Raw genomic sequence first — 22,610 nt, forward strand, 5'->3', positions numbered from 1 at the left:
GTATAGAGGCGCCCGCTCGGCACCTACGGACCCTCCCGGGCCCGTGCTGGTGCATGCGGACATCAGGGCGCGCGGGATCTCGGCTGCCCGCCGGAGCGGGGCGGGGCAGGGGGGCTCCGGCAGGTCTCGGTGGCGGCGGGTCCCAAGGAGTTAAGGCTGTCCCCGCCCCGGCTCCGCCCCGCCGGTGCCAGCGCTCGGGGCGGCGGAGGCGCAGCGCCGGGCCGCGACGGGGGTCGGGGCGCCGCCGCGCCGCTGCCGGGCCATGAGCGCCGTGCGTCCCGCCGCGCCGCCCGCCCCGCGCCGCCGCTAGCATCGCCCCGGGCACCGGGGTGGGGCGGGGGGAGGCGGCGGCGCCCCGGCCGCGGGGCTGCCGGGCCGCGCCGCGCCCGGCCGGGGATGTGAATGGCGCTGGGGGTGCTCGGCAGGACCGACATGGAGTGGGAGAAGCTGCCGCGGCGGCCCGGGGAGGGCGAAGGGGAGGCGGCGGGGCCCTGGCCGGGCTGCGGGCGGCTGCGGCCCTCCTCGTACCGGGCGCTGCGCAGCGCCGTCTCCACCCTGGCGCGCATCGACGACTTCTACTGCGAGAAGATCGGGGCCGGCTTCTTCTCCGAGGTCTTCAAGGTGTGCGGGGCGGGAGCTGGCATGGCGGTCTGCGAGACATCCCGCTGGGTTTGGGCAACCCCCGGGGAGCGCGGCGTCCCCGCAGCCGCGGGGTGGGGGGTGTGTCTGGCCCCCAGCCCCGGCAGCTGGGCGAGGTTGGGGTGGGGGGGTGGTGATGCGAAGCGGTGCCGTGCGGCGGGGACCTGGGGTGCCGGGGAGCCCCGTCCCCGCCGGGGGTGTTCCTCCATCCCTCCGAGCAGGGGGAGGGGAGCGCCGGCTCTGTTTACAGCCCGGGAAGGCTGAGCGCTCCGAAGCGCTGCGGCGTGGGAGGGTCGGGGCACCAGTGGGATGGCGGGCAGCCTAGCCTGGGGGACCCCGCTCGAAAGCCTGGAGCCTCGACCCCGCCAGGCCTGGGGTGTGCCCGTGGCAGGGGTTGCAGGGGTCCGGGGTGATTTCCGGCGTCGCTGGGCCTGCTTCAGCCTGCACCGAGCAGGGAGATGTGTGGGGCGCCCCACAGGAGCCTCCCGAAGGTGAGCGGGTCTGGGAGAGGGGTGCGATGCTGCAGAGTAGTGCAGAAGAAGGTCCCCAGCTGATAGCCCAGAGATGCCTTTGTCCCCCATCGTCTCTGGGACTGCCAGAATAGGAACGCCTGTGTGTGGCTCGCACTCTGGTTAGGGGTGCGTAGGTGCTGGTGAGGAGCTCGGGGTCCCAGCAGTGTGGCAGAAGTGCATGGTGACGGTACCTTGCTAGCCCACACAGTGGTACCAGGGCCGAGGGGTGGTGCCCTGCCCCGCTGCCACGGCCACCTCTCCCCGTCGGAGAGGAGGTGTGTGCACATGTTGTTTTTGTCCTGGGCATCACTTAAGGCACCACAAGCCGTTGGGCAAGGGCTGCCCGTAAGAGCAGCTGTGGGTTGGGCAGAACCCCCACCACCTCTGCCCACCGCAGTCACTGGGGTCCCGGGCAGTGCTGTGCTGTGTCCCCTGCATGTGACCACGCTCCCACTTGCAGGACACTTGGGTGGCCGTGACCCAGCAGGATCCTGGGGTCCCTCTCCAGCCCTGCTGCTGTTCTCCACTCAGCAGGGAGACCCCAAGACCCAGCTCCTCTGCAGCCACAAGAGAGGTGTCCTGCAAGGGGCCATGGTGGGCGTGCAGAGGGGTCCCTCTCCTCCGTGCTCCTTCCTGCCCCTGTGGAGCCATGGCCTCGCTGCTGGCTGGGTTCCTGCTATTGATCTCTGGCTTGGAGCACACGGCAGTACCTCAGAGCAGAGGGAGGCATTTAATAATGTCAGGCATGGATATGGCTCTTTAATAATGGATGCGCCCATGTCTTGGCCAGGCCACGATCTCTCCTTGCCTCGCTGTTTCTGTTTACTCAGGCCCTGCAAGAGCCACAAGATGCTGCTTCTTCCATTCGTTGTTCATGTTCTTGTGGGGCCACTTGCGTGTAGGATTTGGGGGAGCGTTGGAGGTTGGGGGGTGGGAGCAGGATCACGCAGCAGGAGCCGTTGTGTGTGCATGCCAGAGAGGAGGCAGGGGCAGGAGGGAGCCAGATGGGGCTTTGTGTTCGTGCGGTGGGTTGCGTCCAAGATCTCAGCAGGATGGTGGGGCAGGCCTGGGATCTGAGCTGGGGTTTGGCAGGGCAGTGCAGGACCCGTTTTCCTCCCACCTCCCTTGTTCCTGCTGTTGCTTTCCATGGCCGTGAGCACTTGCAGCTCCCTCCTCCGCATGGCTGCTGGGTCCTGCCTCATTCCAGCCTTGGTAGGTGCGGGAATGGGGAAAGGACTGGGAAACGTCTGTTCCTACGCAGGTAGCTCAGCGCTGGTGTGCAGCTGAGCCAGGGCCAGACAGGGTGCTGGGGAACCAGCACGGATGTCTGACTGTGTTCCCAGTGTTACAAGCCAAAGGGCTCAGCATGTTTGAGCCCTGGTCTATCCCGCTCCAGCCAAGCACTTCTCTCGGAAAGGCTGTCTGGAGCAGACAGGAGACACCAGTGATGAAAAGCTGCCCTTTTCCCTCGGGACTGTTCCCAGCTGATCCCCTGCTGTGCTGTTTCTCTGGAGCAGCTGGTTCCCATTGCCTTTCCCTGTACGAGTTTAGAGGCACCAGGCCCACCCATTTTCTCAGGTACACGGACATTGCAGCGAGCTGCCTCTCCCATCTCCAATAGACTGAGCAGATTGAGCCGGGTGTTGTTTGTGCCAGACATGTTCTCCAGCCCTCCAACCACTGTTGCATCTCTTCCCCAAATCCCTCTCTTACTTTCCCATGTGCAGTCTGCAGCAGACGTGGGGGCTGCTGGCAGTGTCCTGGCTTCGCTCTCGGGAGCTGTTTCTGGAGGTGATCGCTTATCCTACTCTGCACCTTATCTCCCGCTGTCGCACATTCTCTTGGAGACACTGCTTCCCAAGGCACAGCCCTTCAGTGTGCTCAGTTCAGCACCCCATTTCCATGGTGTCGGGGGCAGGATTAGCAACTCCCAGTGCAGACAGAGCTCAGGAGAGGGCTTCAGTGCTCCTGCCTCCCACCCGTCTCTGCCCACTTCCCTGCCAACCTTTGAGATTTTGTGTTTACTGCCAATTTACCAGTGCAACTAATGACACGACTCTCTCTCTTACCTGTTGCTTTTCATCAATGGACTTTGCCTTGTTTTACAGAGGAGGGTGGAGCAGCGTGACACAGATGGGGAAACTAAGGCAGGCGGGGAGGAAGTGAATTTGCTGAGGTCAGCCAGCCACGGCGAGACTGGGAGCAACCCTGGCCTTGCTGTCACCACTCAGGAGCCTCGGGTGCTGGAAACGCGTTGTGCCAACTATCCTGGGACCCGCCGGCACCCCTCCTGCGTTGTCAGAGGGCATGCTCCAGGATTGCGGGTGAGGGCCGGCAATGCCACAGCTCCTGGTATGCCTGCAGTGCCAGACCTCGGAGCGCAGGAGGTGAGGGCTGTTGATGCTCAAGCATTCATCGGGAGCGGGTGCTGCGTACCCTGCTCCTTTCGGTTCTCTGGAGATAGTCTATCTTGACCGATTCTGCCTTTTCCGCATGATAAACAGGTTTTCCAGTCCCACCCAGTAAAAGACCTGTTGTGCTACAGGAATTCCCATCAGCTCAGGTGCAGCTGTTGCGGGCGGCTGTGGGATTACCTGCGACGTTACTAACTCCCTTACCTGCCCTCCCGTCTTTTCCCGCCAAGCTCCCCAGGGCAAGGGGTGCAGGATGACGTCCCTGCGTGACCGTGCCTTGCCTGCGCCAGCGGGGTGATGTGCGAACCTGTCCCATGGGGTGCCGGAGGGCTGGCTGCTGAGACCCCTGGGAGAGGGGCTAGTGGAGGGACTTCACCCCTTGTCTAGATGGGAGCGCTGGATGCAGGGAGGGAGCATGCCGTCTACTCTCTCTGATTAGCATGCTCTTTAAATAAGACTCTAATTTCCGCTGTTAAAAGAGCTCAGATCCCTTGTGCCCAGGCTGGGGCCGCAGCCAGCCCCGTCCCATCCCCCAGCCCCATGCACTAGCAACAGATGGAATGGGGTCCAACGTGCCACAGCGTCCTGGCTCGGCTACAGTGCCCCATGAAGCACTCGATGGAGGAGCCATAAGGGGTGCTGGGGGGCATCGGAGAGGGGCAAGGCTTGCCTGGTTCCTGGGTGGGGGCCAGCAGCTTATCCTCCCCCCGCACCCGGGCTCTGCTGCCTGGCTGAGCTCAGCTCCGGGGAATGCGCTGGGATTCCTGGGCGCTGTGCCAGAGTGTGCAGAGGCAAGGGGGGACGCCGTCCTGCCCGGGGAGGAGAGCCTTCCCACTGCTTTTCCAAAACAGTGGCAGGGAAGGAAGCCCCCTTAGCAAGGGGCTGCAGCCTGCCTGGAGTTGTGGCTTGCTCCCTCCTCTGCTATGCCTCCTTCCAGAGGGCAGCCGGGTGCTGGGCTGGTGCTAGCACCTGGCTGGAGTGGGTAAACTGGCCAAGGCGCATGTGGGAGGCTGTGGGACACCCAAGAGAGCATAACCCCTTCCCTGCCAGCCTGGGCAGGAGCTGGCCTGGAGACAGCAGGACAGGGCCTCACAAGCAAGCTCAGGGTGCTGGATGCTCCCGAGGAGGTCGTGCCCCATGTGCATGAGGCTGGGGCTATCCTGGGAGCCCCTGGTAATGGAGTCCTGGAGCAGAGCACCATGTCAGGGCTATGCTGGCCTAGGGCTTCTGGGGTCCCTGGGAGAAATCCTGGGGAAGGGGCTTTCGCTGGACCTTCCCTCCCCCAGGCTGCCTCTCCTCCAGGATTAAGGCATTAGATGCTGTGCGGCTGCACTCAGTCCTGGCCCAGCCTGTTGCAATGGCAGGAGGCTTATTAACGAGGAATTAAGCCACCAGCATGTCCCAGCTATGTGGTGGGGATGAGCCAGTGCCCACCAGGTGCTACTCCCTGATGCAGGGACGCTGCTGCTGACAGGGACCCAGCCAGCCCCACAGCGCACGGCCGTGAGTGCCAGCACTGTGTGTGCCACCCGGCATTCCCGGCGTGGGCGCGTGGCGCCAGAGCCTCGCCGCCTGCAGCCATCCCAGTGGGACCGAGCTTGCCTGCGCCGTCGAGCTGGGTCCTGATGCCTGGCAGCTGCTGGTGCCAGCCAAACAGACCGAGCCAGTCCTGCCAGCCCTGCACGGTGTGAAGGGAAGGGAAGGCAGCACTGCCGCCGGGCAAGCTGGATTGGGAGTGCTGAGCTTTGCTGGGCAGCACCCAGCGCTGGGGACTTGGCAGGGCTGGGGAGTCCTGCTGGCTTCATCTGGGGTGGAGGGAAGGCAACAATGATGGGGATGGCGTGATGGTGCCCTTTCTCCTTCCTGCTGGTATGGGTGTGGGCGGGGAGCCGCCGGGCACCAGGATGGGACTGGCAGCAGTACCAGGCACTGCAGGTAATAGGGTGGGGTGAGGATGGTGGTGGTCACAGAGGACCTTGGGTGCCATTAGGTGGGGAGCCCTGAGCGCACACAGGGCTGAAGGAGCCATGCTTCCCACGGCAGGGACTGCGCCATCGCCCTGGGATGGGCTCTCCCCAAGCCCAGGTGTTTTGTCTGGTGCTCAGCAAGGAGAAGGCATGGGGGAACCCATTCTCCCTTCTGCCCCCAGCGTGGCAGGGGACTGGAATGGGGACCCATGGTGGCAGGTGTCTGGGGTGTCCCTTCCTCACTCATCCAGGATCCGTCCTGATCTCTGCTGCTACATGGCCCCTGCTTGTGGGCCAGGGGTCCTGGCTGGAGCTGGCTGGAGGTGATGCAGGTGTAACCGGAGCGGGGTGCCCATGGGCAGGTGGCTCCTGAATTATTCAGAGCCTCTTCATGAACTCAGTGAGCTGTTGGTGGCACAGTGGGGTTGGGCCAGGCGATTACCTCTCACTTCCCCTCTGCCTGGGGCTGGTTTGGCCTCGGTACACCCAGACATGTAGAGGGATCTCTGTGAAGCACTAATTTCCCTCCCAGGCCCTTTCGTGGAGGGGAGATACTGCCCATCCCCTGTGTATCAGGTGCTGGGTGGCTCCCCATCTCAGCATGCACCCCAGGACAGCTGCTCCCTGAAGCAATGCCAGCTGTGGAGTGGGAATAGAACCCAGAGGGTCCAGCACACCAGCCTCCCCCCATGGTGATGGGGACGGGGACGAAGCTGTGAGCAGGACGGGGGCACTGGGGACCCTGCCTCCAACCACCCACCCACCCATGTTTTGCCCCGGGGAGGCTATCCCTGAGGTGAGGGGGGGCATGGGGCAGGCCAGGGGCTGGCACCAGCACAGCAGCCTCAACCAGCATCGACTAAAAAGGAGAAGAGTGGGGAGCTGACGGCAGCGCCGAGGAATGCCTGCGCCTCCGTGCACAGCTCGGTGTGTGCCGGGGGGCAGCTGGGATCCGCCTAGTTATTCCCCACACCAGCTGCTGCTCTAGGGGGGTCCCATCCCATCACCAGTGCCCACTCAGGAGAGGACCCTCAGCACTGGTTCGGCCCCCCCAGCACGATGCTGGGGCAGGGGATCCTGTGCTCATCCCTTGCCCCACACGTGCTGAGGGGCTGCAGAAAGGACGGGGGTGTCCGTGCTTGGCCACGCTCCCAGCTGCTGTTCCTGGCAGGGGACCAGGCTCCCAGCTCGCATGACAGCGTCCGGCTGGGGACGGCTAAATATACAGCCTGGTCCGAGCACCGTGCCCTGCCAGGCTGGGGTCATGCTCTGGGGCAGCGTTGGCCATCCCTGGGGCTGGTAAAGGGGGCAACGTGCCCCCTCTGTCCTCCGTTCCATGCTGGTGGGGTCTGGCTGGGTAGTACTGACCCAGAAAAGCCCTCCATGGTGTGCTCCAATCCTGCACCTGCCTGTCCTTGCAGCGGGGTTGGGGTCACAGCTTGCAGGAGCTGCCATTGTCTCTCTGGGAGGGATGGGCAGTGCAGCGTGGGGAGGGGGGAGCACGACAAGCAGGGTGCCCCAGGGAAGATGGGAATGTGCGTCGTTGACACTGGGTGTCCTTGGGGTGCTGCTCTGCCAGGAGAGCCCCCCTAGCCCTAGTAGTCCTTGGTGTGCCCCATGTGTGGGGTGCTCACCCTGTTATTCAACAATGAAGGGATTAAAACTTTTGTAAGAATTTCATGAGGTGTTTAGTAGGTGGTTTGCACATACCTAAGGAACAGAACAAGATGAGCATCCTTGAAGCTGCCGGGAGTGATTAGAAGGGAGACTCCTTATCAAAGAACTGTCTACCCTTGAAGGGAACATCCCAGAGAATGTATAAAATGTGGTATCATGTTTTTCTGATTGTGAACACATGCAGCAGTGACTTGGGGAAAAGGTAATTCCGGCAGGGGGAGATCGGGACCACCGACTCATGGACTGCCTGCCCTAAACATACCCCAGACCCCAGAGGCAGGGGCGGAAGAAGAGAACTGAGCATGCGAAGTGATTTACATGTAAAGCGAGAGAAAAGTAACCAGTTGTTTAAGAGAATAACAACGAATATGTAAACATGTTGTGAATACGCATGATTGTAGTGTATTGTAAGTTTCTGTCCAGGGGCCAGGTGTGCATGCCAGGAGAAGACATCTCCCATGCACCCAGCGCCGCAGTAAAGTAATGCCGCTTTCTAACACTGCAAACTGTGTTACGAGAGTTTCTGCCTGGATTTTTGGTGACCCAGACAGGACTCTGCTCCTGAGAGATGACGGATCTATGGGATCAAGAGGTCTCCAGTGCGCACTGAAGGATTTTCGGGGAGATCCTCCAGTCCCTTGGTCTTGTGGATCTGGCTGCACAGTCTCTGGGTATATAAATATACTATAAGGCATTACTTTCAGGGTAAGAACCACTCCAAAAGTCGCGTCGTGAGTCCTGCAGGAGAAGGGTTATGTTTGGAGCTCTGGGGTTCTGAAAAGTGGAAGTTCTATATGCTACTACTGGGACGCCCGGAGTATGAGAACATAACAGGGGTTATTAGTCAGGAGGTATTGCGTGTGGTTTGCTGCAGCTTTTTGGTAGTGGATGACCTGATCAGTGTAAAACACACTTAACACCACAGGGGGGTGTTCAAGTCGCCCGAGTTTGGAAAATTTATGGTACAGTGGAATTGACTGGTATTGACCTGGAATCTGACACTTGAGACTGTCACTGGAAACGTATATTGGTTTTGTAAAACTGCGAAAACGGGTCTGAGATCTTCAACAGAGAGTGGAATTTCAAAAAATTCTCCCTTAGGTTGTATCCTAAGGCACTGGAAAGATCTCGGAGGAGATCCGTTAACTCAAAAAAAGCTTGTTGAATATTGTAATCATTGGTGGCCTGTATATAAGTTGGAGGATCAAGAAAAGTGGCCAGTAAATCGAACTTTGATGTATAATACTACGTTACAGTTAATGTTGTTTTGCTGCCGTGGAGGGAAATGAGATGAGGTGCCTTATGTAGAATTGTTCTTCTCATTAAGAGATCACCCTGAATGGCAGAAAGAATGTAATGTGATACCAAGTGATCCTTTGGTATTAGCATTAGAAAAAGATCAAAAGAAGATTTTCTGTGACAAGCTCCTGCCTCTTGGGCTGGGGTGGGTACCTGGTACCAGCTGGTGCCCAGGGAGACTGCAGAGACATATGGGGCTCAACCTTCCCTACACCCCACCTCCAGGTGCGGCACCGCCAGTCAGGGCAGATCATGGTGCTGAAGATGAACAAGCTGACCAGCAACCGGGGAAACATGCTCCGGGAGGTGCAGCTGATGAACCGCCTCTCACACCCCAACATCCTCAGGTAGGACCTGCTCCCCCGCTGCCATCCCTCTTGCCTCCTTTTCCCTAGAGTGGGGGATTTGGCACTACTGCCAGCTCCTGGGATGAGCTCCCGGGCTGGTCCCCGCTGCGGCCACCCTCAGGTGCCCTCTGTCTCGCAGGTTCATGGGGGTGTGTGTGCACCAGGGACAGCTGCATGCACTGACGGAGGTGAGAGCGGGACGACAGCCGTGAGTCTCAGGGTTCCCGCAGGCCTGGGGAGGGGACAGCCATGGCTGTGCAGACACTTTCTTGGCCCATGGCACATGTTCAGGGCAAGGTTTACTGGGGGCTGTGCTGTGGGGTGGTTGGGGGATGCGCTGCGATGAGAGACGGGCATCCAGGGTTATGGGGCTGAGGGGGGCACAGTGATGCAATGGTCCGGCTCTTCCCATCAGTACATCAACGGTGGGAACCTGGAGCAGCTGCTGGACAGCCCTGTGCCCCTCTCCTGGTCCGTGCGTGTCAAGCTGGCCCTTGATATCGCCCGTGGCCTGCGCTACCTGCACTCCAAGGGGATCTTCCACCGTGACCTCACCTCCAAGGTACCTCATGCTCCAAGGCATCCTGTTGCCCACCTTGTCCCATACCCACATGGCTGCCTCAGGCATGGCTGGCTGGGGAGCAGGAGGCTGCGCTGTGCCAGGGCATCCCAGGGAGCAGTAGCCAGTGAGGCAGGGCTGGTGCGGTTGGTGTGACGCGAGTCCTTGTGTGCCCCCAGAACTGCCTGGTGCGCTGCGAGGCCAATGGCTACACGGCTGTAGTGGGTGACTTTGGCTTGGCGGAGAAGATTCCCACCTACAGGTGCGTGGCCAGCGTCCGCCTGTCTGTCCCCATCCTTGGAGTGGGAAGTTTCCAGCCCCGTTGGAGCAGTTGCTGGGGAGGGATGGACGTGTGGGATGCAGCTAGAAGGGCAGGGATGAGGGATGGCGGGGGTGATCCGCAGCGGTGAGGACTCAAGAGGCAGATGGACGCATCTGGGACTGGCAAGGAGGGAATGGAGAAAGGGGTGGTGTGAGTGGGGAGAGATGATTTTGTGGGGTGCATGGAGGAGGAAGGGAGATGGATGGAGGTGGCGATTTGGGATGCCCCAGTGGGAGGATGGGAGGTTGAACAGGGACAGGGGACTGCGGGCAGCCCCTGATGTCCCACCATGTCCCCTAGTGAGGGCAGCGAGAAGGAGCCGCTGGCCGTGGTGGGCTCCCCATACTGGATGGCACCCGAGGTGCTGCGAGGGGAGATCTACAATGAGAAGGTGAGGCTCTGTGGCTGCTGCGCTTGGGGCTTCATCCATGCTTGTGCCACCAGCGCAGGGTTTGCAGCCATGGAGGCATTCGGGCACACGGAGGGAAGGAGCTGGGCATCCCTCAGGTGGTGGGGTGGCAAGGTCCCCAATGTGGCTCCGCAGGGAGGTGGGGGGTTGTGGGTTCACAGAATGGTGGGCACATATCCTCGGGGCTGCAGGGCCCCCCTGTGACTCCCTGCTCTCTGCAGGCCGATGTGTTCGCGTACGGCATCATCCTGTGCGAAACCATCGCTCGTGTCCCCGCTGACCCCGACTACCTGCCCCGCACTGAGGTGATTCCCTGGGACGGGGAGGGAGGTTGGTGGCAGCAGCACTGGGGCTGGGACCACTTCATCAGTTGAAGGGGACCATCCTCCTGTGCTGGGCAGATCCCCATGTGCTGGAGCTGCCCTGCATCTCAGAGCAGGGGTGCCCTGTCCCAAATGGTGACCAGGGAGGGATACTCTCTGCTGATATCCTGTCCTCAGAGCCCATAGTCAGCCTGGATGGGAGAAGGGGACAGCTGGATTGAGGCAGAGAGCAGGAATGATCTGTGTCCCAGCATGCCCCAGCCTTGCCCCGACTTGGGGTGACCCCAGGGTCCTCCTGTGTTGTGACCCACCTGGGGTGCTACCAGGTCCGCAGCACTGGGTGGCACTCGGTCAGCACGGGGAGGAGGGGGGCCAGGCCATCCCAGCTCCCCCAGACTGTGCGGGATGACCCAACCTCACTCTTCCTTCTTTCACTGGTGCAGGATTTTGGTCTGGACGTCACCACTTTCCGCACCATGGTGGGAATCGACTGCCCGACGGCCTTCCTCCAGCTTGCTTTCCACTGCTGCAGCGTGAGCCTCCTGTCTCCGCTGCCCTTCCCTGCCTGGGCAGCTGGGCAGGACACAGGGGGAGAGGCAGGGAGCTGCCCTTGCTGGGTAGGGCTCCCTGGGGTGCTTGAGGGGCCATAGAGCTGATGGGGAACCCCTCCTGCCCGCAGATGGAGCCCACCTCCCGCCCCTCGTTCCTGGAAATCACGCAGTGCCTGGAGAGCATCCTGCTGCGCCAGCCGGGCACTGAGGGCACCGGCATCACCCTCTTCGGCAGCAGGGAGAGCCTGTCCGTGCCTGGGACGGCAGCCACGCTCAACGGTATGTGGATGCCGCGGGGACAGGCCATAGCAGAGTGCAAGGAGGGGGGATGTGGAGTGTCCCACCCTACCCCAGCAGCTGTAAGGGAGGGAGACAGGGGTTGCATGAGGTCTGCAGGACAGAGCCGGTCGCGGTTCCCCCTTTGGGATGTGTCCCTGGGTTGTCGGGTGCCCAACAACAACCACCAGCTGGTGGCACTGGGGTCCAGCAGCCACTGGCAACTGGTGACCTGCTCCTGTGCCCGTGCCCAGGGGTAGCTGGCAGGGCGGCCAGCCGCACCGAGCAGTCGCCCCTGCGTGAGCTGGGGACGCAGCACCTGCAGCCAGACCAGCGCCTGTCCCGCAGCCAGTCCGACGTGTTCCCCCCCAAATCGCCTGCCCTGCTGCGGCTGCCGGAGCCTTATGGTGGGGCCAGGACCAAGGAGACATCCCCCCGTGTCAACCCCTTCTCCCAGCGCGAGGACCTGAAGGGAGGGAAGATCAAGCTCTTCGATACACCGAGCAAGTCGGTCATCTCGCTCACCTTCGAGCTGCCGCCCCCAGCCCCGCTCCAGCTCAGCACCCCCGTGACGCCCGAGCCCGCCGTGGAGGTGCAGTGCGACTTCTCGGCCCCTGCCACCACCCCCCGCAAGTGCCAGTCGCTGCCTGCCTCCCCTGAGCTGCCTCGCCGGGGGAACCTGGCGCTGGGCGCTGATGACCCCCAGCCCCCCACCCTCCTCCCGCCCCCAGCTCGGGGACGAGCCTGCCCCCCCAGCTCCAGGGCAGAGGAGCGGATGGACTGCGGCCCCGACAGCCCCGAGCCACCGCAGCATCCCCCCCCGCCCCCCAACAGCAACTTCATCCGCACAGCATCCTCGGGCGCCCAGCCCTGGCAGCCAGAGCTGCAAACCCCCAACAATCTCGTCTTCAACAACAACCACGTGGTGGTCAGCAAGCCCCTGGCTTGGGGCAGCGGGCTGGAGCATGGCTTCTCCGAGCTCAGCATTCCCTGCGCAGCGACGCTGGAGCGGACGGAGCACGCAGCCATGCTGCCCGGGCACGGCTCCGGCATCATCCTGGAGCAGGATGAAGTGCTGCCCTGCCCCGGCTGCTGCCTGGGTCCTTTCAGCTTCAGTTTCGCCTCCGTCTGCCACCGGCCAGCACCCAGTCCGCCTCGCTACCAGAACCTCAACTGTGAGGCCAGGAGCTTCCTCTGCCACGACCAGAAAGCCCCGGGGCCAGTGCTGGCGGAGCCCAGCCTGAAGCTGCCGGAGGCATAGTCCTAGTGCCGGGGACCGCTGGGGAGCGTGGCCACGACCAGCCACCCCTCGGACCTCGCTGCTGCCGCAGTGCCGAGCAGGCGCGGGGTCCCAGCACGTCCCCGCGGTCCATCCTGTCTCGTGGTGGCCGCCAGTAGCGGCGGTGCCCTGTGCCGTGGCTGCCACAGCGCTGCCCGGGCATTTGGACACCCGTGCCACTAGGATTGGCCTCGGGGGTCTGCGGGGAGCCCTGGGGGCAGGCTGGGTCCCTGCTGGGGACTGAAGTGCAATAACACCCCTGCGCCGCACACAGCCCAGCGCTGCCCTGGGCAGCAGGGCTGGGCCCCCATGATGCCCCCAGGATTCACGCCCTAGGTGCAGGACCCCCCTTCCCCAAGGGCTCACTCCTCTGTGGGCTCTTGCAATGGGGTGTGCAATGAGCCTGGCCCCCTGGGAGAACCAGGAGCCCCCCGCAGCCCCCCAGGCCGGGGTTGGGCTAGGGGCAGAGGGGTCAGTGTGTGTATGTGTGCTTTGGGGGACCCTGTGGGGCTGGTGGGTGTCCCCACGCTTCCCCCACAAGCGTGGGGAGTGCAGCCAGTCCCTGATGTGGGGAGAGGTATAGGGGATACCAGGAGACATGCGATGCCCATGGCACAGTGCTCGGGGAGGATTGCCAGAGCTGGGGTTGCCCCTGCCTGCTCAATGCCAAGGGCTGGGTGCTGAGCTGGCACTGTGCCCCACGTTTCCTTGGGACACGGGGTTGGGAATGGGGTGCTGGCAGAGGGGCCGGGGTGCCATGCTGGCAGCCAGGGAAGGGGGCCGGTGGGCAGCACGGCCAGGCTGCCTGGCCCCTGGCAAGGGTGGGAGCCGGCTTTCCTCCCTCCTGCACAATGCACTGGTGAACGCAGAACTCCTGTTTTTTTTAATTATTATTAATAATGATAATTGCTAGTAATATATACCCAGCTTATTTAAAGTGTTCAATAAAAACTGAATGTCGCAGCTACTCAGGCTGCTACTTTTGTCTCTCGGATGCACGTTGGACGCAGAGGGGAGCCCTGCCCAAAAAGGTTGCACAGGCTTGCCTGGGGCTTTTGGGAAACCCTTGGGGAACCGCAAGCCAGCCTGGCTCAGCCCAAGATCTCGATAGCCCCACATCAGCCATCTCGGTTGAAATGGCTTTGGTCAAATTGCCAATTATTTTTTAGGTTGAGTTCGTGCCCTTGAGTCTGTGTTCGGGGCAGTACACAAGAAAGCAACAAGCAGGCAAGCTGTGTCTCTTTATTGCTACAAAGTGGGTTCAGCCAGCGGACAAGACAGAGGAGTGACACATGCCACCTCCAAAAAGCCTGCTTTTTAACACCCTTTTGCTCTTCAAACAAGCTAATTCACATAGCAATTAATCAACTATATATGGCACACATGAGCCCGTAATAAAATGAGAGCGTCTTCAGCTGGTTGAACACGACTTCCTCTGCTCTTGCCCAGCTGTGATGTTACATCAGGGCTATTTTGCTTAATCTTTGCTTGTGCATGTGTGTAGTAACTAATTATAAAGTCCTGACGACTTGTCTGACGAAGCATCAGTCCGCTGCCAGTACCAGAGTTGCTTTTGCTTTTGGAAGGCACCATCACATCGTACAATCCTAGCGGTCATTGCTCTGCTTCCTAATTAGCAAAAAAAAATACCCCAACCGGCCGCCCAGGCGCCAGCAGGTTCAAGTGCAGTTTCCTTCCTTGGGCGTGCTTGCTGCTCCTGGGATGGGGCCAGCCAAAAAATGGCGAGGGGACCTGGCTGGGTGTGGGGCTGTGCCATCCCCCACTTCTGTGTCATCCCATGCCAGCACCACAGCTCACTCTGTGCTGGGGATGTTGCGTGGCTGCAGCGTAGGGGCTTGCTCTGCACTGTGTTCGGGTCCGGGCTCCCCATCACACAGCAGCCCCTCGGGGAGGAGGGGGGAGACCCATCGTACCCTGTGCAGATATGGGGCTGGGCTGTGGGGCCCCTACTGCCCTGATGAAGCACATCAGCTGGTGGGAAACAGCCACCACCACTGGGTCCCCCAGCCTGCATGATGCCCGAGCATCACTGGGCATGGCCAGGAAGGACCAGGGCAGCCCGCGGGCAGGGGTCTGCGAGAGGGAAGGGCGTTGCCCGCAGGGACAGGACATCCTGGGCTGGGGTGCAGCAAGGCTGAAGCGGAGGCGGTTTGGGGCGTAGGTGCTGCAAGGGAAGGCGGAGGGTGAGGTGGTGCCCAGCCTTCCCCACACACAGCGGGGCTGAGAAGGCAGCTTGCAGAGGGGTTTCCCTCGTTCTGCCCCTTTGCTGCCCCACAGCTTGGAGGGTGTCTTGAGCTCCCATGGCAGTGAAGGGATGAAGGCAGGCTCCATCCAGCACCAGGATGCGCCTGCTTCCCTCTCCCTTTCCAAAGGAGGCGGTCAGCATGCCCATGCAGAGGCTCAGGCTCCATGCTCTCCTCCTCGCACACCCCATGGGCCCCACGCACCCCAGGGCTCAGCAGAGCCTGGCGTGGGCACACTCACCGCAGCGGTGCTGGTGCCGGTGGCCATGGTCATCCCACGAAAGGGGAGCTCGGCCCGGCTGCCTTCTCGCAGATCCAGAGGTGAAGGTCATTGGGACCGTCGCACTGGGCGGGTTTGATGTTCCCACGACTTATTATGGCACAGGACCCATTGGATTTTGACTGCCACGGCCTGGATGGGGACACGGCGCATTGGGGGTCTGCCACCACCCCGTCCACCAGCACGTGCCGGGGGGAGGCAGCCGGGGGTGGGTACCCAGCACCCGGCCAGACGGGTCTGTTCCTCCCCACCGCTCTCAGACACCGCAAGAGGAAGTGTTGGCGAGCTGGGGAGGAGGTGCACATGGCAGGGAGGAGCCTGCGACCCTCTGCGGGTGGGAAGGCCTGATTTCCCCTCAAGGAGGGACCAGGCAGGCACGTGGGTGATGGAGGTGATGCTCGAACGCTTCGTCTAGACCCCAAATAAAACTTGCGGTTTCTTTCGTTGCTCGCTGCCTCCTGCTCACACAAGTCCTGCACGTGCCCCCTGCCGTCCGTTTGCACGGCTCCATGTCTGCACTGCCCGTTTGCACGGCATCACAGTGATGCACACACCTCCCCTCTGCCTCGGATGCTTTGGTCCTCTTTGTTGCCCAGTGCTTATGCCCAGGACTGGGTACTGGTGGGATTTGAAATGCTTCCCAAAGCTATGCTGGAGGAAAGGGAGTTTCGGCAAGAGGCCGCGCTGCCAAGTACCTCTCATAAAGGGAGCCATCCACCCAGAACCAGGCATCCGAGACCCCCTCGCCCTCTGGGTCTTCTTCCTCCAGCCAGCCATAGTCATACCAGGGGAAGCTGCTCTTCTGCAGACCAATCCAGTACGAGATGTCCGCGTTCTTCAAGAAGGTCTGGAGAAGGAGAAAAAGGGCCTTTTGGTGGCTTTTCCATGGTACCTGTGTGCTGTGGTGTTTGCAGGGGGGTGGGCTGGAGCTCCCTGGGGCAGGACAGCTGAGCAGCCCCAGTGCCCTGCTCCAGCCTGGGCAGCATCCAGGGGTGCCAGAGCAACTCTGCTCCGTGTCCGCCACCAGCCACGTGCTCCAGAGATCAGCCCTGGCACCCTCCAATGGTTTGGCAGGGCAGGGGCTCCCAAAGCGGTGCTGGCCCAACTGGGGACCCCAGGGCTGGATGCACCAGCTCCTGCCCTCAGTTCCCGCCCTCAGCTCCCCCAGCACCCTACTGGTACAGTCCAGCGACTCCAGGATTTGGTGACCAGGAGCTGAGAATATTTCTTCTCGCATTCGACTCTGCTGTCTTCCCATGTCTTCTTCTCCGATGAGATGAAGAGGCACTTGCCCCTGTACAGCAGCCAGCCCGAGGGGCAGCAATCTGGGGGCAGGGGCACAGTCTTGCTCAGCCACAAATGCCTGGGAGGGGACCGGGAACAGTCCCACATCTTCCCAGGAGACATCCCAGGCTCAGCCTATGCTCCAGGCACAGCTCCAGCCTTCCGACCACCCTATCCCCACCACGTGGCCAAAAAGCCAGCGCTCATGCTGGCACAGCAGAGGGGTGCCAGTCCTCTGGGGCACCCCATCCCTGCTCCACCATCACCCTACCTATAGCTGTGCAGGAGCGCAGCACGGCCACAGTGCTCTCACTGTTGTTGAGCTTCCCCTGCACCTCCTGCATCTCCTTCTCCAGCACCGCCAGCTCCTGCCTGGCACGCCCCAGCTCGGCGTCCCGGCTGCCCAGCTCCCGGCGGCTGCCGTTGCCCTCCTGCCACGCTCGCTGCAGCTCCGCTCTGGCCCATGCCAGCTCCAGCCGCGTCTGCTCCAGGCTCCGCTCCCGGGCGCTCAGCTCCTGCGAGAGCCGGCCCTGCTCGGCCGCGTGCTGCCGGGAGGCGTCCTGCAGGCTGCAAGTGAGCTGCCAGTCTGTGGACAAGGGGTGAGCTGGGGCACAGCGGTGGGACAGCCTGGGCAGGAGGACCCAGCACTGACTCTGCTCAGGGGGTGAGGAATATGGGGAGGGCAAGGCTGGACAGGGGTAGGGAGGGTGCAGTGATACGAGGCTGGAACGGAAAGGAGCAGAGACAGAGAAGGAGGTGGGGAAGATGGGAGGCAAGGGAGGAACTCATGATGCGTGAGGGTACTGGCCACCTTGGGGCAGACAGGGCAGAGGGACCCAGTTACGAGCAGTGTGCATGGGCACACCTCTGTTCACCCACCCATTCACCGACAGCACCCACCCCAGCCCAGCTGCCTCTCTTTCCCTGTGCTACCCACCCACCCTCAGCCCCAGCAGAGCCCACCCCACCTACTCACAGCAAGCTCCCAGGGCCACGGTGGCCACCAGCAGGACCAGGCAGGTTGCCAGCAGCCCCACAGTGACGCAGCACTGCCGGGACCAGTGCCCTGCAAGACACAACCAACCACAGGCATCACCTGGAAAGCCGGGAAACCCCTGGCCGTCCCCAGACCTGCTGCTGGCAGCAGCGGAGTGGTAGCATGATGGCACAGGTGGCACAGTGTGAGAACTTCCTCTCTTCAAGGATGAGAGTGAGAGCACCCCGAAACACCACCCACTACCCGCACCAGGACCTACCCAAGTGCCCTGGGCTCCAGCTGGGCACTCACCTGGGTTGGGCTGCACCCTATCCCCGTCCCCATCCTGCCCCGCTGGCACTGGCTCCGAATTCTCGTAGGGACTCTCTGCCTCGTCCATGCCGAGGGCTGTTGGAGGAAGGTGGGGAGAGCAGCTGAGTCCATGGGGCTGAGCGTGGCACCGGCAGTGCGGCGTCTCCTATGGGCTCTCACCTGCATCCAGCGCCTGGCTGGCCATGGTCCGGCAGCCCATCACCTTGGCAAACCTCAGGTCAGCATAAACCACGCTCTGGGCCATGCGGGCAAGCACTGGGCAAGCCTGAGCCCTGCTGGCTCCCGCCTTGCCCTTGGGATGCCTTTCTGGGGTGGTCCTGCTCCCCGGTGATTGCTCTGTCGCTCGGGGGTGCAAAGAAGAAGTGTGGCTGGCGTCTGCAGAAGCAGAAGTTTGCTCTGAGCTGTTGCAGATGGGACCAGCGAGGCACAGCTGCAGGGACCAGCACCCTCTCATTGGTCCCAGCACCACCAACCCGTCTCCTCCCACATCCCAAAAGTGCTCACGGTCCCCCCAGGCACATGACAGGGCCAGGGTAGCACGGCCTCAGGTCAGGGCAGTGGCAGAGCAAGGATGGACCCAAATCTGTGGGCCAGGGGAGAGATGAGGGAGAGCGGGGCCAGCCTGGACACAGGGACACATTGTCCTGGGGACAGCCCTGTGGAGGGCTGGAGGTCTTCACAGATGTGGATTTCCTCTCCCAGCCTCTGGGAATGGGAACTTTCCCACAATGCAGCTTTTGCCGCTGCCGCCTCTCATCCTCTCTCTGGCAGCACTCCAAACGCCCCCCAGAGAGGTTGTGTAGAGCAATGACACGTGCTTTGCCTTCCCTTCCCCAGACCGCAACCCCAGCACTTCCAGCATCTCCTCCTTGGTTCCAACCTCCAGCCCCTCAGCATCACAGAGGTCCCTGCCGAACTGCATCCAGAGAAAGGCAGGTTTCAGAAGGGACACTGAGTCAGGGACCAGCTGGACACACGCAGACACAGCCAGTTGCAGGGACAGGACTTGGGGTGTGCAGGGGTACTGGTGGAGCACAGAGTTGTGAGGCAGCACTCCATCATCTCTGCAAGAGCAAGGCAAGTCCTTCATCACTGGAGAAAGGGAAAAAAATAAAAGGGAAAAAAGGGGAAAAAATAAAAGTTTCAAAGCAGACAGGAAGGAGGCCTGGAAAGATAAAGGTTGAGCGCTTCCTCCCAATCCCCAGGAAGAAGATGGAGCCCGTCCTCCTTTGCACGTCAGTGATCCAGGCCCATGGAGGACATGCTGGAGAACAGGAGGAGCCCAGCAGAATTTACCAAGGGCAAGTGCCATGTGCCTGACCTGCCTGCCCGCTGCTGGGGAGGATCAGGCTGGGGACCACGGAAGAGCAATGGGGTCTATTTATCATGACCCTTCGAGTTTTGGGATATGGTCCCCTGTGGTCTCCTTGCTGGCAGAGTGGGGAGATGTGGCCCAGAGAAGGGGAGACGAGCAAGAGCTCATGCTGCAATGTGGAAATCCTTTTTAGGCATTAGGGCAAACATTTCCGCACAGCAGAGATGCTCAAACCCTGGAGCAGAGCACGGAGAGGAGGAACCTCCATCCTGGATGAGGCCAGCCCCAGAGCAATCTGTTCCCAAACGGAGGCCAGCCCCAGAGCACTCTGTTCCCAAACGGAGGCCAGCCCCACTCTTCCCTGCTCAAGGGATTTGGGTTGATTCTCAGTAGACTAAGCCCTGCAGCTCTGCTCAGCACCCCAGTGCCGAGCTGCACCGCCCCACTGCCATCCCAGGGGACCCTGAGCAGTTTCGGGGCGTGGAAGGAGACAGGTCGGCAGCACTGGGGCCAATGGCAAGGACCCCATGTGCTTTCCTGCTCCCATCTGCCCCATCTCACAGCCAACTTCTGCTTCTGCAGAAACCAGCCACACTTCTCTTTTGCAGCCCTGAGAAGGGGAGAAGCCGTGGTGGAGCAGGAGGCATCAGGGTCATCGGGGCAGCCCAGGGCATGGCCCAGAGCGTGGTCTACGCTGACCTGAAGTTTGCCACGACCCCACCGCTCACTGCCTCCACCTGCCCCGCAGGCCCTGATGAGGATGACAGCCCCTATGAGAACGTATCGCCGGGGCCGGCACCCGCGGCACCCAGCCCAGGTGAGACCCCAGCTGTGGCCACCGCCATGGGGATGTCCCGGCACAGGGTGGGTGGTGGCAGTGTAACCATGGGGTGATGCCTGTGGGTGCTCATCTCTTGCAGGGCACTGGTCCCGGCGTTGGCCTGTCCCCATGGGGCTGCTGGCAGGCAGCCTGCTGCTGCTGCTGGTGGCCACAGTGGCCCTAGGGGCTTGCTGTGAGTCAGGGTGAGGGCTGGGGGGTGGGGGAACAGCTGGGAAGGCGGGCATCGGGAGTGGGATTGGGACTGGGAGATGGCTGCACTGCTGGAGGGGGCTGTCAGGGCTGGGGGTGCCAGGGGCTGGTGGACCAGGGGCTGATTTCTCTCTCTTGCGTGTCCACCCTGAGCTGCCTTCCATCTGCCTGCACTGCCTCCCACTGCCTTCCCTTTGCCTCCCCTTGCCTTCATTTTCCCTTCCCTTTGATCTCTCCGCCCTTGCCCTCCCCTTACCTCCCACTGCCCCCATTACCTTCCTTTCACCTTCCCATCACCTTCACCTTCACCTTCACCTTCACCTTCACCTTCACCTTTCTGTTGCCTCCCTTTGCCTTTCCTATCCTACCTGTTGCCCCCCAATTGCCTCCCATTCCCTCCCCTTGTCACCCTTGGGGCTGCCATGTCCTCCCCACGGCGTGCCCATGCCCCCTCCACCCCCTGAGCAGAGTCAGTGCCGGGTCCTCCTGCCTGGGCTGTCCCACCGCCATGCCCCAGCTCACCCCCTGTCCCCAGACTGGCAGCTCACCCGCAGCCTACGGGACGCCTCCCGGGAGCACGCGGCCGAGCAGGGCCGGCTCTTGCAGGAGCTGAGCACCCGGGAGCAGAGCCTGGAGCAGACACAGCTGGAGCTGGCATGGGCCAGAGCGGAGCTGCAGCGAGCGTGGCAGGAGGGCAATGGCAGCCTCCTGGAGCTGGGCAGCCGGGACGCCGAGCTGGGGCGCATCGTGGGCATCCTGGGGGAGATGGAGAAGGAGGTGCAGGAGGTGCGGGAGGAGCTCAACAACAGCCAGAGCACTGTGGCCATGCTGCGCGCCTGCGTGAATACAGGTAGGGCCGTGGTGGTGCCAGGGCACGGGCAGTGCCGCTGCCGGGGAGATGTGTTGGCCTGGGGCACCCATCAGTGGGCAAGCGCCTGAGCTGTGTCCCTGCCCCCAGAGTGCTGTCCCTCAGGCTGGGTGCTCTACAGGGGCAAGTGCCTCTTTGTCTCGGTGGAGAAGAAGACCTGGTGGGCCAGCCATGACGACTGCAGCAGGAAATCCGCTCAGCTGCTGGTCCAAGGTGACTGGCCATCATGGACGGTGCCGGTACGAAGCAGGGGGCTGTGGCACCCAGTGAGGGTGGGGGCAATGTTGGGGCTGGACAGACCCCCATGGGGACAGTGGCAGCAGCATCTGTGGAGATGCTGGGGTGGCACCATGATCCCTGTGTGCTTGTCCCGGTCGTCTGCAGGGAGGAGCCAAGGTGGCTGTGAGTTTCCGGGCACCAGGTGGGTTCTGGGTGTGGGGCAGGTGGTCAACAGCTTCTGTCCCCACAGCATTTTGTGCAGGCGCCTGGTGCCACATACTGGATTGGAGAGAGATACCGAAGTCGTCATGATATACCTGAGGGACTGAATGGGAAGCCATATAAAGGGTAAGTTATTCCATCTTGTCCACTTGCACTTCTCCTACCATCACCAGCCAGGGGCAGAGGTGCTGGACACTGCCTGGGTGTCTGGCTCGGCCATGAGGCCGATGGTCAGCCATGGGCAGTGCTCTGGCCCTCCTGCCAAGGCTAAGGGGCCTTGGGGCTGCAGCTGTCTGGAGGGCACCATGGGGCTGGCAGCCGGCTGGGAGCATGGTGGTGGTGGTGGTGGTGGCACTTCTCATGTGCTCCTTCCCTTCTAGGAACAGTTGGGGTTTCTGTGCAAGAACATCCTATGGGGAGAAAAGCAGCAGCTTCCACTGCTTTGACAATTTGCCATGGATCTGCGAGAAGCCACCAAATCTGAGCAGCCCATCTGAGACCCTCTTTCCAGCCAGGAGGTGAACTCTGACACACGCTTTCCATCGCAGGGCTAAGGAACAGAAGCTGGGGGTGCAGAGGAAAGACACTCTTTCCCTCCTGCACAGCTACATTCCTGCGCACTGTTGCCTCAACTGCCTTGCAAAGCTCTGGGAATACAGGTTGGGAAAGAAGGTGTCCGAATTTTAAAATAAGGCTTCTGGAAAAGAGTCTCTGTTTCTGTGTTCCACACTCATGACCATGTTTACATCTCCAGCGCCTGTCCTCCAACCCTGGCTCCTGTGACCCAGGGAGGGGATGCCAGTACCGAGCCCTGCTCACCTTTGCTGCCTTCCACAAAAGCTGGTTTGGGAGGTGCCTCTTGTGCCTTGTGAAGATGGGTATGATGGTGCCATTTATGTCCCCAGACTATCCCCTTTTGGGCAGTCCTGTGGTTTCGCTGGCTGCTCCTCTGTCACTGGCTGCCACTGGCTTCTGTCCTGCCCTTTCTCTTCCCTCCATCACCTGCTCTCGGCAATAGCCTGTCCCAGCGCTGAGCTTTCTTCTCCCAGTCGGAGGAGAGCCTTGATTCCAAGAAGACAGAGCATGTCCTCCTGGGCATGTGATGTTCCAGGCCCAGGGAGGACATGCTGGTGGACAGGGAAAGCCAGGCAGGATTTACCAAGGGCAAGCGATGCCTGTCCCACCTGCCTGCTGCTGTGGGAACATTGGACTGTGGATGAGAGGAGAGCAATGGAGGCTATTCAT

At 61.7% G+C, this 22,610-nt stretch overlaps 3 protein-coding genes across 3 annotated transcripts; 2 read left to right on the top strand and 1 right to left on the bottom strand.

The window, feature by feature from the left end:
• Positions 1-402: 402 nt before the first annotated feature.
• On the top strand, positions 403-12,556 carry TESK1 (testis associated actin remodelling kinase 1). Its single transcript, XM_086629546.1, has 10 exons — positions 403-621; positions 8,734-8,855; positions 8,995-9,043; positions 9,271-9,417; positions 9,594-9,676; positions 10,037-10,127; positions 10,367-10,450; positions 10,912-11,001; positions 11,148-11,298; positions 11,550-12,556. Exons 1-10 carry the CDS (start codon positions 403-405, stop codon positions 12,554-12,556), a joined length of 2,043 nt encoding a protein of 680 aa, XP_086485672.1.
• Positions 12,557-15,108: 2,552 nt separating this feature from the next.
• LOC104383081 (B-cell differentiation antigen CD72) lies at positions 15,109-17,955 on the bottom strand. Its single transcript, XM_086629609.1, has 7 exons — positions 17,871-17,955; positions 17,643-17,786; positions 17,379-17,468; positions 16,674-16,988; positions 16,295-16,443; positions 15,814-15,965; positions 15,109-15,250 (listed from the first exon to the last, which is right to left on the bottom strand). Exons 1-7 carry the CDS (start codon positions 17,953-17,955, stop codon positions 15,109-15,111), a joined length of 1,077 nt encoding a protein of 358 aa, XP_086485735.1.
• A 1,743-nt stretch (positions 17,956-19,698) lies between these two features.
• Positions 19,699-21,887, top strand: LOC147526322 (C-type lectin domain family 4 member G-like). The gene is made up of 6 exons (XM_086629236.1): positions 19,699-19,843; positions 19,947-20,039; positions 20,592-20,906; positions 21,015-21,163; positions 21,394-21,442; positions 21,751-21,887. Exons 1-6 carry the CDS (start codon positions 19,699-19,701, stop codon positions 21,885-21,887), a joined length of 888 nt encoding a protein of 295 aa, XP_086485362.1.
• The last annotated feature ends 723 nt before the right edge of the window (positions 21,888-22,610 follow it).

Source organism: Tauraco erythrolophus, chromosome Z (assembly GCF_009769465.1).
Source record: "Tauraco erythrolophus isolate bTauEry1 chromosome Z, bTauEry1.pri, whole genome shotgun sequence".
Classification (NCBI taxonomy): domain Eukaryota; kingdom Metazoa; phylum Chordata; class Aves; order Musophagiformes; family Musophagidae; genus Tauraco; species Tauraco erythrolophus.

Coding starts and splice junctions, on each gene's coding strand:
- LOC104383081 (XM_086629609.1), bottom strand. CDS start 17,955: ATGGCCCAGAGCGTGGTTTATGCTGACCTGAGGTTTGCCAAGGTGATG. Junction 17,787..17,870: donor CAGCCAGGCGCTGGATGCAG/GTGAGAGCCCAT, acceptor TTCCTCCAACAG/CCCTCGGCATGGACGAGGCA. Junction 16,444..16,673: donor GCGCTCCTGCACAGCTATAG/GTAGGGTGATGG, acceptor CCCTGCCCCCAG/ATTGCTGCCCCTCGGGCTGG.
- TESK1 (XM_086629546.1), top strand. CDS start 403: ATGGCGCTGGGGGTGCTCGGCAGGACCGACATGGAGTGGGAGAAGCTG. Junction 622..8,733: donor TCTTCTCCGAGGTCTTCAAG/GTGTGCGGGGCG, acceptor CCCCACCTCCAG/GTGCGGCACCGCCAGTCAGG. Junction 9,044..9,270: donor AGCTGCATGCACTGACGGAG/GTGAGAGCGGGA, acceptor TCTTCCCATCAG/TACATCAACGGTGGGAACCT.
- LOC147526322 (XM_086629236.1), top strand. CDS start 19,699: ATGGCCCAGAGCGTGGTCTACGCTGACCTGAAGTTTGCCACGACCCCA. Junction 20,040..20,591: donor AGTGGCCCTAGGGGCTTGCT/GTGAGTCAGGGT, acceptor CCCTGTCCCCAG/ACTGGCAGCTCACCCGCAGC. Junction 21,443..21,750: donor CTGGATTGGAGAGAGATACC/GAAGTCGTCATG, acceptor CTTCTAGGAACA/GTTGGGGTTTCTGTGCAAGA.